This window comes from Columba livia, chromosome 5, assembly GCF_036013475.1.
Source record: "Columba livia isolate bColLiv1 breed racing homer chromosome 5, bColLiv1.pat.W.v2, whole genome shotgun sequence".
Lineage (NCBI taxonomy): Eukaryota > Metazoa > Chordata > Aves > Columbiformes > Columbidae > Columba > Columba livia.
In genome coordinates this window covers 25,225,911-25,241,660 of record NC_088606.1, presented here as the reverse complement: position 1 = coordinate 25,241,660, position 15,750 = coordinate 25,225,911, and the positions used below count along the sequence as shown (strand labels likewise).

Sequence of the window (15,750 nt, the reverse complement as noted above, 5' to 3'; positions counted from 1 at the left end):
TGCTTGAGGCTGTTCCCTGCAGCAGGAGATGCATCCAGGGCTGTCTAGGTGCGGGTTAGGGACTGTGGCCAGCAGGCAGCTGCTCAGTGCATGGCTTGGGGGCACTTCCTGATGTGTGATTTCCACAGCACTCAAGCCTGCAGTCTTGTTCTTGAAGGGCCTTCTGGAGCCTAATGATTCAGGGAGGTCAGCAAGGAAAGCTTGTAGTCCCCTACAGCCAGCCAGCTAATGTGCAGTGGATGAGGTTCCCATGGCAAGATGAAACAGTTCTCTCCATTTTGTCCTGCAATGATCTGCAGTTCCAAAGGAGAACACCTTCAAGAGCTGCCTGCTTCTATGAGCCTGCCTGCTGTAGTTCTCAGTGAGGGGCTGTATGTTCGGGGAACTTCTTGCTTGCAGCTTGACTAGTGACATAGCAACAAAGTCCTGAACACATCTGGTCACTAACTCATTCATCACCTTCGCCTGAAGATGAGGGGCAAAAGTGCAGCTGTTGGCAGGTGTCACGACAGAGTTAATCTGATACAAACTACTTGGAATACGTGAACCATAAGCCTAGGAAACTAAGTGAGATTTTGTGGGACTAGAGCTCTGCACTGAGACCAAAACTGGCTGTGGGGAGAAAAAATTCAACTATGATGTGCCAGGCATCCCTACTGGCAGAGACTAAGCTTCTAGGGGACACAGCCACCTCTTGGAGCCTTGCACTGTATTTTACCACTGAATGCTGTGTAATTTGGAGACTCGTATTTATAGAAGCAGCACTCAGTTCAAACTTGGTCTGTGTAGCCCAGGGAGCTGTAATTCCAGCTTCCTAGTCAGCACTTTTCCTCTGTGACTGCATATCAAGGGATGGGATGTGTAAGAACCCATGGGAGATACCTCAGGAACCCGTGTGGAGCAGAAAAAGGCTTTTACCTGCTTCTCTTGCTCTTTTTGGGGCAGCTTTCTAAGTCCTTTGTCAGTCTTTCAGCTCTTCTTCTGCAGCCTCCAGGCTATGTACTGGCCACATGGCAGCTCTCTGTAATGGCTTACAGCAGAAGTAAGCAGCCCCTTTCTGTTACTTTCACAGATGAATTTTACCTCCATGAAAGCACTGGAAAGAACATATTCTATAAATGACACAGCATTGGAGGTTAAGGGATTTACCTACTCCTTTGATACAAAAGAAATCACTTGTCACAAAACAAATCACTTGTCACAGCAAAATGTTCTTTAGCCTTTAAATACATTAAATGTGTCTGAGCCTATGCAAGCATGGATCGATAGTCAAAGTCTGATATTAGCTTCTCAAGCTTGTATTTGGATAATGATCATGTATTTGGAGCATGAGACACACTGACTTCAGTCATTGCAGCATTGAGGCAGGACAGGACCTTAGCTAGAACATTCTGGTTTTATCTGTAGTAATTCAGTGCACTGGAAACATTTTAGTACACAATATAATACTGGCTGCCTATTTGGGTTGCATTTTTGACAGTGATCATTTGTATTAAAAAGGAAAAAAATAGTGAAAATAGTTTAAGATTTAGTTTCTTTAGTAGAATTCTAGGAACTGATATCAAACGCATTCTTTAATGGATTAAAACTAAAATTTGGTAGAAAGCACTCAAGTAGCTCATGCTTACATATTTAACTTCTTCCCAAAAGACAATTCTCAAAAAAGTTTTGTCAACTCTGGTGACTGTTTCTGCTTTCAAGATCCTGGTGGAATTTCAGTCAGCTAAAGGATTTACCCTTTCCCCCCTCGCCCCCCTTTTTCCCCTTCCTTTTCTTCCCAAAAGTATGTACTGTGAAGAGCTACTTGCTACCTTCTGTACTAGAGAGAGCCTTGTTTTTTTTGGATGTGGGAAGGGTTTCCTTGTTGTCTACTCAGGGATGACAGTTGCTAACATCTCAGTTGCGGTAAAGCTGCCCTGGGCTGCTGCGTGTCTCGCAGTACCAAGCCCACCGATGCTCCTCAGCGTGGCCAGGCTGCAGGTCTGGCTGTTCCCAGCTGCTGGTGTGCTCCCTGGGCACAGGCTCTCTTCGGCCACTCTGCCCAGAGGTGACCACTTGTGGCTCAGTCGCTGCTGGCCATGGAACTGGCAGTAGCCCTGCTAAAAGTTCCCATGGCTTGAGGGTGAGGCTGTAAGGGCAACGTGGTTTGCACGTCACCTCTTCAGGTACAGTAGGCAGTTTAAACACAGAAGGGAGCAGCAATGGAAAGTGGTTTGGATAGCACTGAAAAATACAGGCCCATAACACTGTAGCAGAGCTGTCACCTCTTCCCTTTGCTTTTCTGCTTGGGAGTGATCAGTCCACTTGGGTCCTGCTTATAAGTAAGCATGTCCAACTGGTTATATTAATAGTAAAGAGGGTGCCTAAGAAGATTAATCATTTCTTTATTTTACTCTTGTTCTTCCCCTGGAGAGGCATGTAGAGTACATCACCAGGGACCTGTCAGCCCATGGTAGGATCTGAGCTTCTTGGCTGCCTCATAGGTGCCTCCTTGTAGATGTGATGCCCTGACACCCCGCAGGGAGCAAAGCTCCTGGTCATGAAGTGGGGATGTGACAACTCCTAGGCTCCTGTTCTTGTTTCTCCCGCAGCTCTGCTGTGTGTGCAGGCCCTTCTGTGCTGTCAGTCCGGTTCCCCTGCCCTGGGGTAAGGGTGTCAGAGAGCTGTGCAACTTGCAACTTTTTTTTTTTTTTTTAAATCTGTGCTGCAAACTATACCAAGATGTGTGGGCAAAAAGAACAGGAGGACTGGATTAAATAAAACGCTGACTCTGCTTTTCCTTGCAGACAGACAACACTAGTCGTCTATATCATGGCTCTGGTGGGAATGATAGCCTACACCTTCACTTTGAGCTTGGGCCACCTCTGGGTGGTCTTTGTGACTGCAGGTGCACTGGGGTAAGTTCATGTGCAGGCTGCTTTTCTCTACATGTGAGCTGGTAGGGGATGAGCAGGGAGCAGAGCTCATGGTGCAGGGGGAATTGGGGAGAGCCGTAGCCTGTGCGTGACTTCTGCATGATTTAAGGACAAAATGATCTGTTCTTCCCATCTCTCTCTTGTATGTGTTTCACTAGAGTCAGGGACATTAGTGCAGCCCTGTTCAGCTGCTGCTGCATTAAATGTTCCAGGTAATCAAGTGAAAGCATTTGGAAAGTAGAGTGGTACCACAGCCCCGTAGATGAGCAGCGGACAATAATGAAAAGCATGTTGGCCTGGGTGGCTGTTTGACTGTGCTGGAGATGGTGCCCCTTAGAGTTGCTTGTGGGAGATGCTGCTTTTAATGCTTCATCCTTGTAGCAACTGGCAGCTCCATTCTGGCCTGGCTTTGTGCCTTGAGGCTGTGGGCAAAGATATTTCTGAGTAGGAGGAAGACTTGTGCCGTGGTGAGGGAATCGGACAGCTGCTTGGGCTGTGGCAATGCCAGAGGAAACAGCCTGTGCAGTCACTGAAGCGTCCCAAAGGGGATATGGGCTACACCATGCCTCTTCAGTCTTCTTTCTGGCAGTTTTTGAGTCTTCCTTTCTGTGTGCTTCTTTACAGGTTTTTTATGACAGGATACCTTCCCCTGGGCTTTGAGTTTGCTGCAGAGTTGACATACCCAGAATCAGAAGGAACATCATCAGGACTCCTTAATGTCTCAGCACAGGTAGGTGTGCTGTTTTCCCTTTGCTTGCCACTTTATAGGCAGAGAGATTAAATTGTAGTTCCCAGCCTTGACTCCTTATTCTTGTCCATGATTATTGTAAAGTACTGCAGATGTAAGCACCCTGGGACCTGGCTTTTTGAATGATGTTCCTCATGGCATTTCTCTAGTGGCACCCATTTTGTTTCTGCTTAGGAAAATGCATCAGGATGCCAGTCATCCTTGTCTCTTCCAACATTGTCCCTAACAGCCTAGGACCTGGCTCTACTTCAGTGAGAGATGGGATTCCAGCCTTAAAGGTCACCTGTCTTCCCATCAGCTACAGGGAGGTGCCATTGGATGTGTTTATAACCAAACTTTAGCCTCGCTAGGCCAACAGCTTGGTTGGCCCATGTGCTCTGATACTTTGGTAAAGCCGAGAAATTCTTTGGGTTGCTTTACAATAACAGTACAGCTTGACACTGCCTTTGTTTGTTTGTAGATTTTTGGTATTGCCTTCACCATCAGCCAAGGGCAAATCATGGATCACTTTGGGACAAAGGCAGGAAATCTCTTTCTTTGTTCTTTTCTGTTCCTGGGGACCATCATGACAGGTAACTACATTTTTTTTAGTGTTCCTCTGCCATGACTCTTCCCTTTGGGCTTGACAAATGACTTGAAGAACTTTTGTGTGTAGTAGTGCCAGCAGGAAAGTGCAGGACCTGTGCAGCAGTACCATAGCAATGCTGCTGTGCTGCTTTAAGCATCTGGCCTGTGTTACAAAGATCCAGGGCTTCTTGCCCTGGCTGGTGTCTCAAAGATGTACATCCTGCATCCTTCCTGGTTCACATGTGCTCTCTGCCTCATCCAGGAGAGTGGTTTCTCTTGCTCACTGCAATGTGTTCCTGTCCTTTCTGGGGCCTCTGCTGCTCCTTTTGAGTCCTGGGGAAATCCATGTGGGTGCTGCCTGATGACTTAACTGTCTTTACATCTCTCTTCCTCCCTCTGTCCCAGCATTCATTAAGGCTGATCTCCGAAGACAGCAGGCCAATTTGGATAATGAACAGATGGTGAGTAAACCCCCGCTTCAGTTCCTGCTGTGCCCCTGCTATTAGCTCAGGGCAACACCCAGCCTTTCTCCTTTCTAGGAGTGGGGCTGGCCCTTTCTGAGCTACAGTTGCAGTTGTGATTCTCTTCTCTTATCCCACCACTTCTTGCCCAGCCTGTGGGGAAGCTCCTTGTTGGCATTTTCAGACAGATATCTGTAATCCCAGCTCTGCCAGCCACTGGGCCCCCTGTTTGCTTACTGTTAATGTCACGCACAATCTGTAGGCTCTGGTTCTCTGGGAGTCTGCAGGGCTTCACACATCTTTGTATTGGCTAGGCACAGATGTGGGGCAGCACTGCACTTGTTTCTCTCCCCTGACAATGCACTGAGCTCTCCAGTGCTTTGCCCCTGTTTAGAACTGGGTAACTATTATTCCAGGCCCCTAGGGAGGCAGGTTATTCATCTTATTCCCTGTCCTCAGCTGCCAAGTGGGGTTCAGTGTGTGGGACTGGAGTAAGATAGGTGGCAAAGCCCAAATGAGGACTTGAGCAGCCTGGTTGCCCACACTTTGAGCAGTGCCACAGACAAGGCTGCTAATTCATGTGTGCACACCAGAGCTTGGGGTATGATGTCCCAGGGGCATGCTGTGCAATAAATGCAGCTGTTTGCCTGTGGGAGAGGGCCTTCACTGAACTCATTGCAGTGGATACTCTTAGAAGCAATCCCTGCAGGGAAAGGGAGGGGACTGGTGATTGTTTGAGGCTCTTCTCCTTATTGCTCAGGGCTCCTCTTCTAGGACATTACAGAGATGTCCACTCAACATTCATTAAGCCCTCAGTGACCATGAACAGCAAAGTGCATGAGCTCAGTTCTCTGCTGACTTGAGTCGACTCTTTTCAGAAGGCAGTGCTGCCTTCCTCCAGATAATCTAACCAGTCCAATCTGGAGAGAGACCAGAAGGTCCAAGAAGCAGCTCTGCTCTGACCGGCTGCTCAGGAAGATGGATTTTCAATTACAAAATATATGCTTTTTCATTTTTTACTTATTTTTACTGAACTATCGGAGCACAAATGCAGAGGGTAGTATAGGTAAAGGGAAATGATGCTGCCTTGAGTAGTTCTTGCACGTATAATTCTAGACTAGATGCAGGGGGGGAAGGGCTGTACAATTTATGTAGTTTGGGTAATAATTTTAAAAGAATTCCTACTTTTTTCTGCTCTGAGACTCACAACTTTGGCTGATTTTAGCAGCGGTGAGCATCATGGTCTACAGGACAAAGGTTGGAAGACAACTGCTCTCCCAGAATCCTGGCATGAATGGGGCTAACTGGAACATACTTAGCTAAGCTGAGCTGGGCTAAAGACCAGTCTGTTTTGATACACACCAAACTCCTTATATCCCTTGATTAACAGTGCTGAAGTCAAAGGCAGAAAATGAATTGAAAGGCCAAACTATGCTCTGCAAGCCCTGAGGCAGTAGGGTTGTAATGAGAGGTGCTGATGGCACTGTGATGTAGTTTATAACATATATGTGGAAGGCCCAGGAAATATCAAGGTCCTTTGGCAATCAAGATGATGCCTAGTAGTAGTAAGATCCTTTCCTTTTGTCAGACACATCTCTCACCAGACAAATTGTGCATTTCTACTTAAGCCATTTTTAGTATAAATCTTTTTAGTATAAATACAATTGTAAGATCTTGCCTCTGGGGGGGGGCAGGCATTGAGACCAGAACAAAGGTGGTACAGCTGTCATTTCTATAATCCTGAAAGCCTCCAGAACTGACTGCAGGAAGAACCAGAGGGATATTTGTGAGGTAATAGGTCTCAGTCAAGCAAAAACTTCACTGGCAGCTCCTTTCCCTTGAGGAAGTCATGACAGACACCCTGCCACACCCCCAAATGTGGCTTCCACGTGGCTGAGCTCACTTGGGTACTTCTCAAACTTAATAAACAATGCCAGCTGACGGTGGGCTGAACCTGGTGTTCTGCACTGGCATGGATGCCTCAGTCAGGAGAGCAGTCAGCTGGGCTTGGGCATTGGGTGCCACCTTTGTGGATAGCTCTGACGGAGCTGGACCTTTTCTGTATGGCACAGCTGCCTTAGACATGTTTGAGTTATTTTACTGGTGTCATCCTTTGCCTGCTCGTCTTTTTAATTTCCCTCCCTGCTTGCTTCCATCTTTTCTGGGATGGTGACTTGTGGCTGTTGTTACAGAGACTCCAAGGCAGCGCTCAGATCATGGATTATGGGACTGTAGCTTGTAACCCTAACCCCATCAATTCCCATTCCTGCTCACTAGCTCATACACAAAGGTAGGAGAATCGCACTAATCTGCTTCTCTGAACACTCACGGGTAGCACAGGCACCAAGCCAATGGCACTTCTGGGCTGACAGCAATGGCCATAAAGTACTGAGAATCTTTCTGGCCTTGACCTGAGAGGAAAGACAGGACAGTTTTCAAGAATGGTGCAGAGATCCCACCAGGGCATAGGGTTTCAACAAGGTGCAGCAGGCAAAGCCTGGTGCTGGAGCAGATGGAGAAGTGACTTGTCAAGAAGTTATTGCAGAGAGGAGGTGCAGACATTTGAAGACTCTTCTCTGACATGACTTTTACAGTCCAGATTCTTGCCTGGAAGTGATACCAGGAGCCCTGTAGAAGAGTTAGCTTTGACCACAGCCAGGGCATATGACCAGCTTCAAGAAGGAAGTTTAAAAATGTATAGCAATAACAGAGTCATTGGGTTGGTGCCTTTTGGTATAAGAATGCCTGAAAATTGTAAAGCTCTGTGCTTGCTGATCTGTGAGTCTCAATGGCACTTGGCATTTTCTTAGCTGTTGCTCAAGGTGTAATGCTTTGTTACTCACTGTCCTCTGCTTCGCACTGGCTGAGCTGCGGGGTTACCGCTACCCTTTGCTTTACAAGGTGTTCACAGAGTGTGTGTATCACTTGGTGCCACAGCCAACAGGACTAATAGGCAAAAGCAAAGTGAGTCCATTGGGAAAAGCAGCCTTAATCTTGCCCAGGCTAGAGTGTGTGGTACAGTGAGCGTGGCAGCTGCCATGCTTGGATGCAAGCATGAGGAAGAGTCCCAAGAGCAGAGAAAGATTTGACTCCAGGCTGAAGCTTCTAAAGCTGCCGTCATGGCAGTTTTAGCAGGGTACACATGTGGCGTTGGCTGGGTATCAAGTAGTTCAGAAGCTGTAGCTGCACGAGCTGGGCAAGCCTGCTTGGAGTATACTGGTACTTTTTTGATGGTTGAAGTTTATGTCATCAGCTTTTGTTAGCAGACTTAGCTTGGTACAATTGCCAGTGTTACGATTGACATCACAGTTGCAAAATAGACACTGCGAGGCTCAGGCTTGTTGTTGCATGCACCTCATGTCAAAACTGCATCCATAAAGGAAAAAAGACTGGTCATTGTCGTAGGAGACTCCTTTTTGAGGGAACAGAAGACCTGCTGTTTTCCACAGCATTCTCCTGGAGGAGCTGGCAGCTCATGGCCTGGATGGGTGTACTCTTGGCTGGGTAAAGAACTGGCTGGATGGCTGGGCTGTGGTGAATTGAGCCAAATCCAGTTGGTGGCTGGTCACGAGTGGTGTTCCCCAGGCTCAGTATTGGGGCCAGTTCTGTTTAATCTCTTTATCAATGATCTGTATGAGGGGATTGAGTGTACCTTCAATAAGTTTGCAGACGACACCAAATTGGGTGGGAGCGTTGATCTGCTGGAGGGTAGGAAGGCCGTACAGAGGGATCTGGACCAGCTGGCTTGTTGGCCCGAGGCCAATTGTATGAGATTTGACAAGGCCAAGTGCTGGGTCCTGCACTTGGGTCACAACAACCCCAGGCAGCACTACAGGCTCGGAAGAGTGGCTGGAAAACTGCCTGTCAGAAAATGACCTGGGGGTGTTGATTGACAGCTGGCTGAATATGAGCCAGCAGCATGCCCAGGTGGCCAAAAAGGCCAACAGCATCCTGGCTTGTATCAGACATAGTGTGGCCAGCAGGACTAGAGAAGTGATAGTCCCCCTGAACTTGGTGCCAGTGAGGCTGGACCTCAAATCCTGTGTTCAGTTTTGTGTCCCTCACTACAAGAAAGACATTGAGGTGCTGGAGAGTGTTCAGAGAAGGGTGACAAAGCTGGTGAGGAGTCTGGAGCACAAATCTGATGAGGAGCGGCTGAGGGAACTGGGGCTGTTTAGCCTGGAGAAAAGAAGGCCCAGGGGAGACATTATCGCTGTGTACAACTACCTGACAGGAGGTTGTAGCATGGAGGGTGTTGGTCTCATCTACCAAGTAACAAGTGATAGGACAAGAGGAAATGGCCTCAAGTTGCTCCAGGGAAGGTTTAGACTGGATATTAGGAAAAACTTCATCACTAAAGGGGTTGTCAGGCATTGGAAGAGGCTGCCCAGGGAAGTGGTGGAGTCACCACCCCTGGAGGTGTTTAAAGGATATATAGATTGGGTGCTTAGGGACATGGTTTAGTGGTGGACTTGGCAGTGTTAGGTTAGTCATTGGACTTGATGATCTTAAAGGTCTTTTCCAATCTAAACAGTGCTATGATTCTGTGGCTGTCACAAGGAGAAGACTGACACTTGGATGTGAACTTCCAAAGGATGCAGAGCTGTCATTGTGCAGGCATCACACTTCCCACGGGAACACTGTACCATTGGCTGTGTATTCCTTTTGTGTGACTGTGGGTTTTCCCCTGTCTTTACCCAGTGGAGGTGCAATCCCACAGCGGAGGTAGGCATCTGGCTTGTTATTTTCTCTGGGGACCCATCATCCATAGTGTTGTCCTAACAAGGTGTGATTCTTCCTGATACAGAAATAGAAATGATCTGATGGAAGACTGTCAAAACCTTTAGCTGGATGTTCAGCTGTTGAGTGGCTTTGGTGCAGAGTAGAACTGTGGAACATCCTGATTTACCAATGTATTAAGGAACACACAAGGGAAAACCACATATGCTAGTTCTCACAGGGAGTGATCTTCCATTTTCACTTAGTGGTGGCTTCTGGTGATGAAATGGAAAGCCTAGACTCTGGCTGAGCTTTTGACCTTGTAGGGTGTCAAGGGTTTAGATTGCGGGGTGACAATAAAACCCTGGCAGATGTATTGGATGTATTGATAACCTCCTCTCCCCCCCACTTCCCCCTTTTTGCCCCTCCCTCTCCCCCCTTCCCACTCAGGACAGGTGATCGGGAGGGAAAGGAGGACAGAGAGAAGAGAGTTGGAAAAATTAACAATGTTTTACTAATGCTACTAATAAGAATAGAGAAAATAATACAAAATATACAAAACCAATCTTGAAAGTCTCAGCAACTGCAGAGCCGGCAACCAAAGTCCTGGATTGGACTCAGCAGCCAACCGGAGCTGGATTCAGTCTCTCATTAGGCCTCAGTTCGCAGGGATGACTAGCAAGGTCCTCTCCTAATGTCGGCCATAAGCAAAAGGGACGAAAAAGAAGGCAAAAAAAGGGACGAGATCCTCGTGATCGCCCGCTTTTATATGAAGTATTCACGTGAATGGGATGTTATACACTGTTGGTCAATTTCTTGGTCACCTGTTTCTTGTTGCCCCTCTTGCAAGATGTCTGTCCATGCTTATCAATAACTTTGCATTCCATTGCTATGTTTACCAAAACATGTATCTGGTTCACCAGGAAAATGCAGCTAATATGAAGGCTTTAGCTGACAGGCAAATTCACTAAAAGAGAAACTTGTTTTTTAACAAAACCAGGCCACAGGGAGAAGAGCAACGTATGAAGCCATAGCTTCAGTGATGAGAGTCAGCCTTTATCAGCCTTGACTCTGCCCATGAATTGCAGCCTCTCAGCAGCCACCTGTCAGAGCTTTTGGCCGCTGTGCTCACACTGCAGGATGTTTTCCCCTCTTCCTGCAGGATCTGCCTTTTGTTCACAAGCAGTTTTTTGTCTTCTATCAGTGCCTTTGTTTATTATAGAATGTCCTGAGTTGGAAGGGACCCACAAGGATCATCGAGTCCACCTTCTGTCCCTGTATGTGACAGCTCCACAGTTCACACCATGTGTCTGAGGGCGTTGTCCAGTCTGTTCTTGAACACTGTCAGGCTTGGGGCTGTGACACCTCCCTGGGTAGCCTGTTCCAGTGCTCCACCACCCTCTGGGTGAAGAACTTTTTCCTAATGTCCAACCTAAACCTCCTCTGGCACATCTTCTTGCCATTCCCTCAGGTCCTATCTGGTTATAATTAAACAGATGTTGCAATTAACAGAATTAGTAGTGGGAACTAAATTAGCCTAATGGCATTGTGAACACCCTGTCCTCGATTAATAAAGCTGTATTGTGGTTCCAGCAATCCTCCAACTTCTATCTGCCTCAGTTCCTGGAGTGCCAGCAGGGTTAGCTTTCTCAAGACACTTGGATCAAACACCAGTTTTAGATGATAATGTGTCTCTTTGTGGGCTGCCTTTGTTGTAAATGCATCTGAAGCCATTTCAACATTCTGCCGTGAGGTTTCATAGTAGTGTGGGTTGATTCGATACACATTATATTCATGTGTCTGCTGTGCACAGTCTGTGCTCGTCTGCTCCTGGTTTCCAGCATCCATGCAAACCTTCCTTTATTGTTCCTTTGCATTATGAAATAAGCATCTTTGTAGGTTTTCTGTGGCTTGTTTTGACTCGGGAGTGAGTTTTTCAAGAAGGGTCTTAGGCAACATTTCTTTGGAAATATCTTTAAGCATGTGAGGCTTTTTAAGAAAGCAGCTATCGACAGGGTGCAGGATTTCCAGATTGCAGGGCTGTCTTTTTGTTCAAAGCGGGCTTTGCTAGACCTCTTTAAAACTTGTGAATTTGATTAATATGTGTTCAGGGCACTTCAGACTACTCTGTAGTGGTCTTATACAGTGGGAGATAAACTGGTTTTTTTTGTTGTTGTGGTTGTGTGTGTCAGGGCCCTGTTTTTGATAGCAGAGAGTAGGGAGTAAAATGTTTTAGACTTTGTCCTGGTTTTTGACTTGTAATAAGACTTAAAACATTTGTCTGGAGTGTTATGCTATCAGCAGGGCTGAGCACTGATGAGTGGATGATTTTGGATGATTAATGACCTGCTCTAAATGTACAACCACAGCAAGGGATTTGTTTAAAACAGGACTGAAGTTCTGCTGTGTCCTCAGACCGTGTCCTGGATAAGTCAGGACTTGAAAGCAGCTAAGTACCATTTTTTGCTAGTTGTGTGTTTGCCTGGGTACAAAGATGCATCTGATGGATCTCAGTGGAATACCCAAAAGCACATTATCTTTTCCTCCCAAGGACAGTGTGATTTAGAGGCTGGCTTAGGGCACACAAATGGTGTATATCCCATTTCCTGCTTTCTAAACTTCCCTGCTCTCTTTCTGTGCTTACTGTGTGGCAAGCAGCCTTCTCCTCCTGTCCCAAAGTCATGGGCAGGCCATCTCCATGCCTTTTTCCAGCGCTGTGACTCCCAGCTGTGGGAGCAGCCTCCTTTCCCAAAGCTGGAGCCCTGCAGGCTGGCTGATCTCCTAAACATCTGTTCCTGTAGCTCCACAGCAGGTGAGTGGTGTTCAGACCCCAGAGGTGTTTGGGGAGTCTGTTAAGAGTTGGCAGCATGCTTCCACGATGTGTTCTGGTGTGGCATCCCAAGCCTAAATGCAGATTTCCCCTTACTCCTACCTCTGGCACTACTTCATGCACCTCCATACCCCTCCTGCTTACAGGAGTTCTCTCTTTGCACTTCCTGGCTTTTGCTTGTGGGCATCTCTTTGAAGCTTTCTTGATCTCACTCCTCTGCTTTGGGATATTGCTGCTCACCTCTATAAAACCTTTTCACCTGCAGTTCGTGTAGGAGGCTACTCAAAATGAAACTGTTTTGTATATCTTGCTTCCATGCTGCCTGGACTTCTCTTGAACTGCACTGGGGATGTGAACCTCTTTCCTGTGCACCTCAGGCTCCTGCCTCAGATGTCAGTCTTGTCCCACAGTGAGTTAACTCAGAGCCTGGGCTGTGGGACAGTCCACATTTACCCTTGCAAGTCTGCGTGTTGCCTTCTGAATCAGTGACGACTGGGGTGTCTCTTTGTAAGCAGAGTCAGAACTTGATAAGAGGTATATGAAATCCCCTGGGGGAAGGGGAAGTGTTGGGTCTGGTCCTTACTTGCCCCAGAAGGGCTCAGCAGAGGTGCTCACCAAGCTCCCCCCAGGAAGACTGAATTGGAATTGCAAAAGTTTGGCTGTTTCATGTGGCCCAGGATAGGGTTGTTAATTGGGCAGTGGTCTTGGTTGAACTTGCTTTTCCTCTAGGCAATGACTCTACAGTTCCCTCCATCTTAAAAGACAAAAATGCAGGAGGATTCAAGTAATCAGGCTAATTCTTCTATAGGATTTATGCAGAAAAAAAGCCCCTTGTGTATGTTTGCCTCTTATTTCTTATGGCTCTTAAAGATATAATGCACTTTGAAGAAGGCCTTATCTATACCACTCTGTGGAAGTATCCCAACCATTAGCCCAAGCTGGGGACAGGGAAGAAGCAGGAGAGGGGGTGCCAGCCCTGAATGGGGCAATGGAGATGAAATGGCTTGAAGGTGAGCAGAACCAGCAAGCTCTCTGGAAGTTGAAGAGCCCCTTGGGTGTGCCAGAGTAAGGACAGAGAGGAGCGCATTGTTTTGTTGAGCCTCCCGAGGGTGCACATGATGCAGGTTCTCTCTGTTCCTTGCACAGACACTGCACTTGCCCATGGCATGAAGGAGGAATTCCTGGTTCCTTCCCTTGTCCAGGGAACTGCCCCTGCAGCTTCACTGCTTTGAGGCTGATCTTGTGTCATGGTGAAGTGTCTTCAGTGAGCTGGCTATGGGGCTGATACCTGGGCCTGTACAGCTTCTGTGAATTAACTGTGGTATGAGGACTACAGCAAGTAGCTTAAGAGAAGTGGGACCCTTGCTCTGCCCCTTGTCTGGGCAGCAGAATAGTCTGGATAAGGAGGAGGGAATCAGGTGCACTCTCTGAGGATGGTGATTCTTTTTTGGGGATTTTGGCACACTAGCAGGGACCTGTGAATTAGCCAGCTGGTCTCTGAAGTCTTGGTCTGGCCACCCAGGATCCTAACCATATTGTTTTTCTCTGTCTGACTTGCAGAAAGTGATGCCAGAAGCCTGCACTGATCCCATAGTCCTTGAGGAAACAAAGCTCTAAAATGGAGGAGTGGCAGAGCTGGGAGATGCAGACCCCTTCATTCCCATCTTTGCTACCTCCACCATCCTCCTGTTACATGTACACTGTGGAGGAGGGCAGCCTCAGGACAGGAGCCTGGGGACCTGCTTGTAGAGAGTATGAAAGAGCAAAACACGAAGGGAGTTGCTCTCTTCAGTTACACCTCTGTATCTTGCTGTTTTGGAGACTTTGCTGCTTGAGAGGAAAAGCTGGGAAAACCCACTGCTTCTGCCCCATCCCACCATGTATACTTGAAAAAGAAAAAGCACACATACTGAGAAAAGCCATAGTTCCGGGCTAGCCCTAAGCATATGAGGGTGGCACCCTGCATGTCACCATGTCTCTTCTCACAGGCAAGCTGGACGTGGAATGCAGAAGCTGGACCACACTTATTCTGTGAGCAGACCTGGAAGAGCTTTCAGCTGGCTCTCAGAAAGAGGGATGGCTCTGCCTCGGTGCCCCTGATGCTCTGTGTTGCAGAGGTGATGGTACAGGCCTCAGCACACCACCAGCAAGTGCAAAGCAGTGCATCTGCCACTGCTGGCTCTGATTTTATTGTGGCTGTCCCAGATGAAGCACTCAGACTGGGGATAAACCTCTGTTCAGAATTTGCTGAGGTTGCTCTGATGTTCCTATATATTAGCAACAGTTGAGAGATACCAATATGCCTCCTCTGCCTGGAGGCAAGGACCAGTTCTGCAGCTTATGTTGAAGCTACAGCCTAAGCCCAGTTCATCACTACATCAGCAACAGGAGTGAGACAAACCACAGTGTCCCTGGGCTGAGGACTGTGTCTTCCTCCTTAAATGATAAAGTGCCTTTTGCATGTTTCAACACTACATAAAAAGCTTTTGTGAAGTGTTATATTCTCAATATAACCAGCCAAGACTGTGATGCTCTTCATAGCCACAGAGAGGGGTTTGAGCACGATGGGAATCCAAAATTGCTCCCATGTGGAAGCTTCCTACTTCATAACAGAGAAAAAGAAGAAGCCCTCTTACCAGCGTCTGTGTCTCATAGGCACTGGCCCTCTGTATGCTGCTGCTCATTTTCTAAACACAAATGTAGGTCCTGATTGCCCATCTTCCTTTCCAGCATCCCTCCACTGGCAGAGACATCAAGTGTCCTTACACTTCTTAAATAATGCAGTTATGCCTAGATCATTTGGGGAGGAGGGGACAAAAACCACACCCAGGTGGAATGGATAAAAATAATCCTGACAAACCATTTTTGACCAAAAAAAAAAAAAAAAAAAAAGAGTGAAATTGTACAGTCTTTTGACACATTAAAAAATTCGAGTCCTATCTTTGATAGCTTGGGATTGAGGATGGGCATCTAAAATGGCTTTTCAACAGATGTTTGTATATAAAATAAAAACATTAGAAGTGTACAATGAAATGTGACACATTTGTATTAAATGGTTGAAACAGTCTACAACTGTCTCTTTTAATAGCATGAAACATTTTGCAGAATGGAAAAATCATCTTTCTGCCCAATGCTACTTTGTGCTCTTTTCCTGCCGTGTTCTCCTCTTTTTTCCGCACATGTACTGTCTTCCCAGCTAGGAGATCCTGCTGGTTCCTTTCTACCTTCCATGCACTGCCTATCTGCTGTGGCCATTATTTCATCGAGATCTAAGCAACCTGTTCCTGTTTTCTCCATCTTCTGTAGTTATAGCCCACTGCAAAGGTAGCTCAGTCCTTGCTCACAGATGCGTGCAGCATGCTGTCACCAGTACGCTGCTGAAGTGAGAGCTGCAACAACTGTTCATGTGCGTGTGAGATGTGAGCAGTCCGACCTGGAACTTTGTGGGAAGGAGTCAGGGAAAAGTAGGTTTTCTATGAAAATAGATGATTTATCCTGCAACATACAGTA

The 15,750-nt window shown here is 47.0% G+C and overlaps 1 protein-coding gene across 10 annotated transcripts in view; it reads left to right on the top strand.

Moving 5' to 3' along the window:
• FLVCR2 (FLVCR choline and putative heme transporter 2) overlaps positions 1–15,312 on the top strand; it is a 40,849-nt gene extending 25,537 nt beyond the window's left edge. The window contains exons 6-13 of one of the 10 annotated variants that reach the window (XR_010472874.1): positions 2,787–2,897; positions 3,540–3,645; positions 4,124–4,235; positions 4,636–4,691; positions 6,884–6,981; positions 12,123–12,222; positions 12,618–12,649; positions 13,801–15,312. Coding sequence is in view for 8 of the 10 variants with exons in the window: in XM_065063890.1 (XP_064919962.1) it covers positions 2,787–2,897; positions 3,540–3,645; positions 4,124–4,235; positions 4,636–4,691; positions 9,226–9,416; positions 13,801–13,807 (583 nt within the window). In the remaining 2 variants the exon portion in view is untranslated. Of the gene's footprint in view, positions 1–2,786; positions 2,898–3,539; positions 3,646–4,123; positions 4,236–4,635; positions 4,692–6,883; positions 6,982–9,225; positions 9,417–12,122; positions 12,223–12,617; positions 12,650–13,800 lie in introns of those variants that run through there. The other 9 variants (XM_065063891.1, XM_065063893.1, XM_065063892.1 and 6 more) reach the window with 9 other exon arrangements.
• Positions 15,313–15,750: the final 438 nt, after the last annotated feature.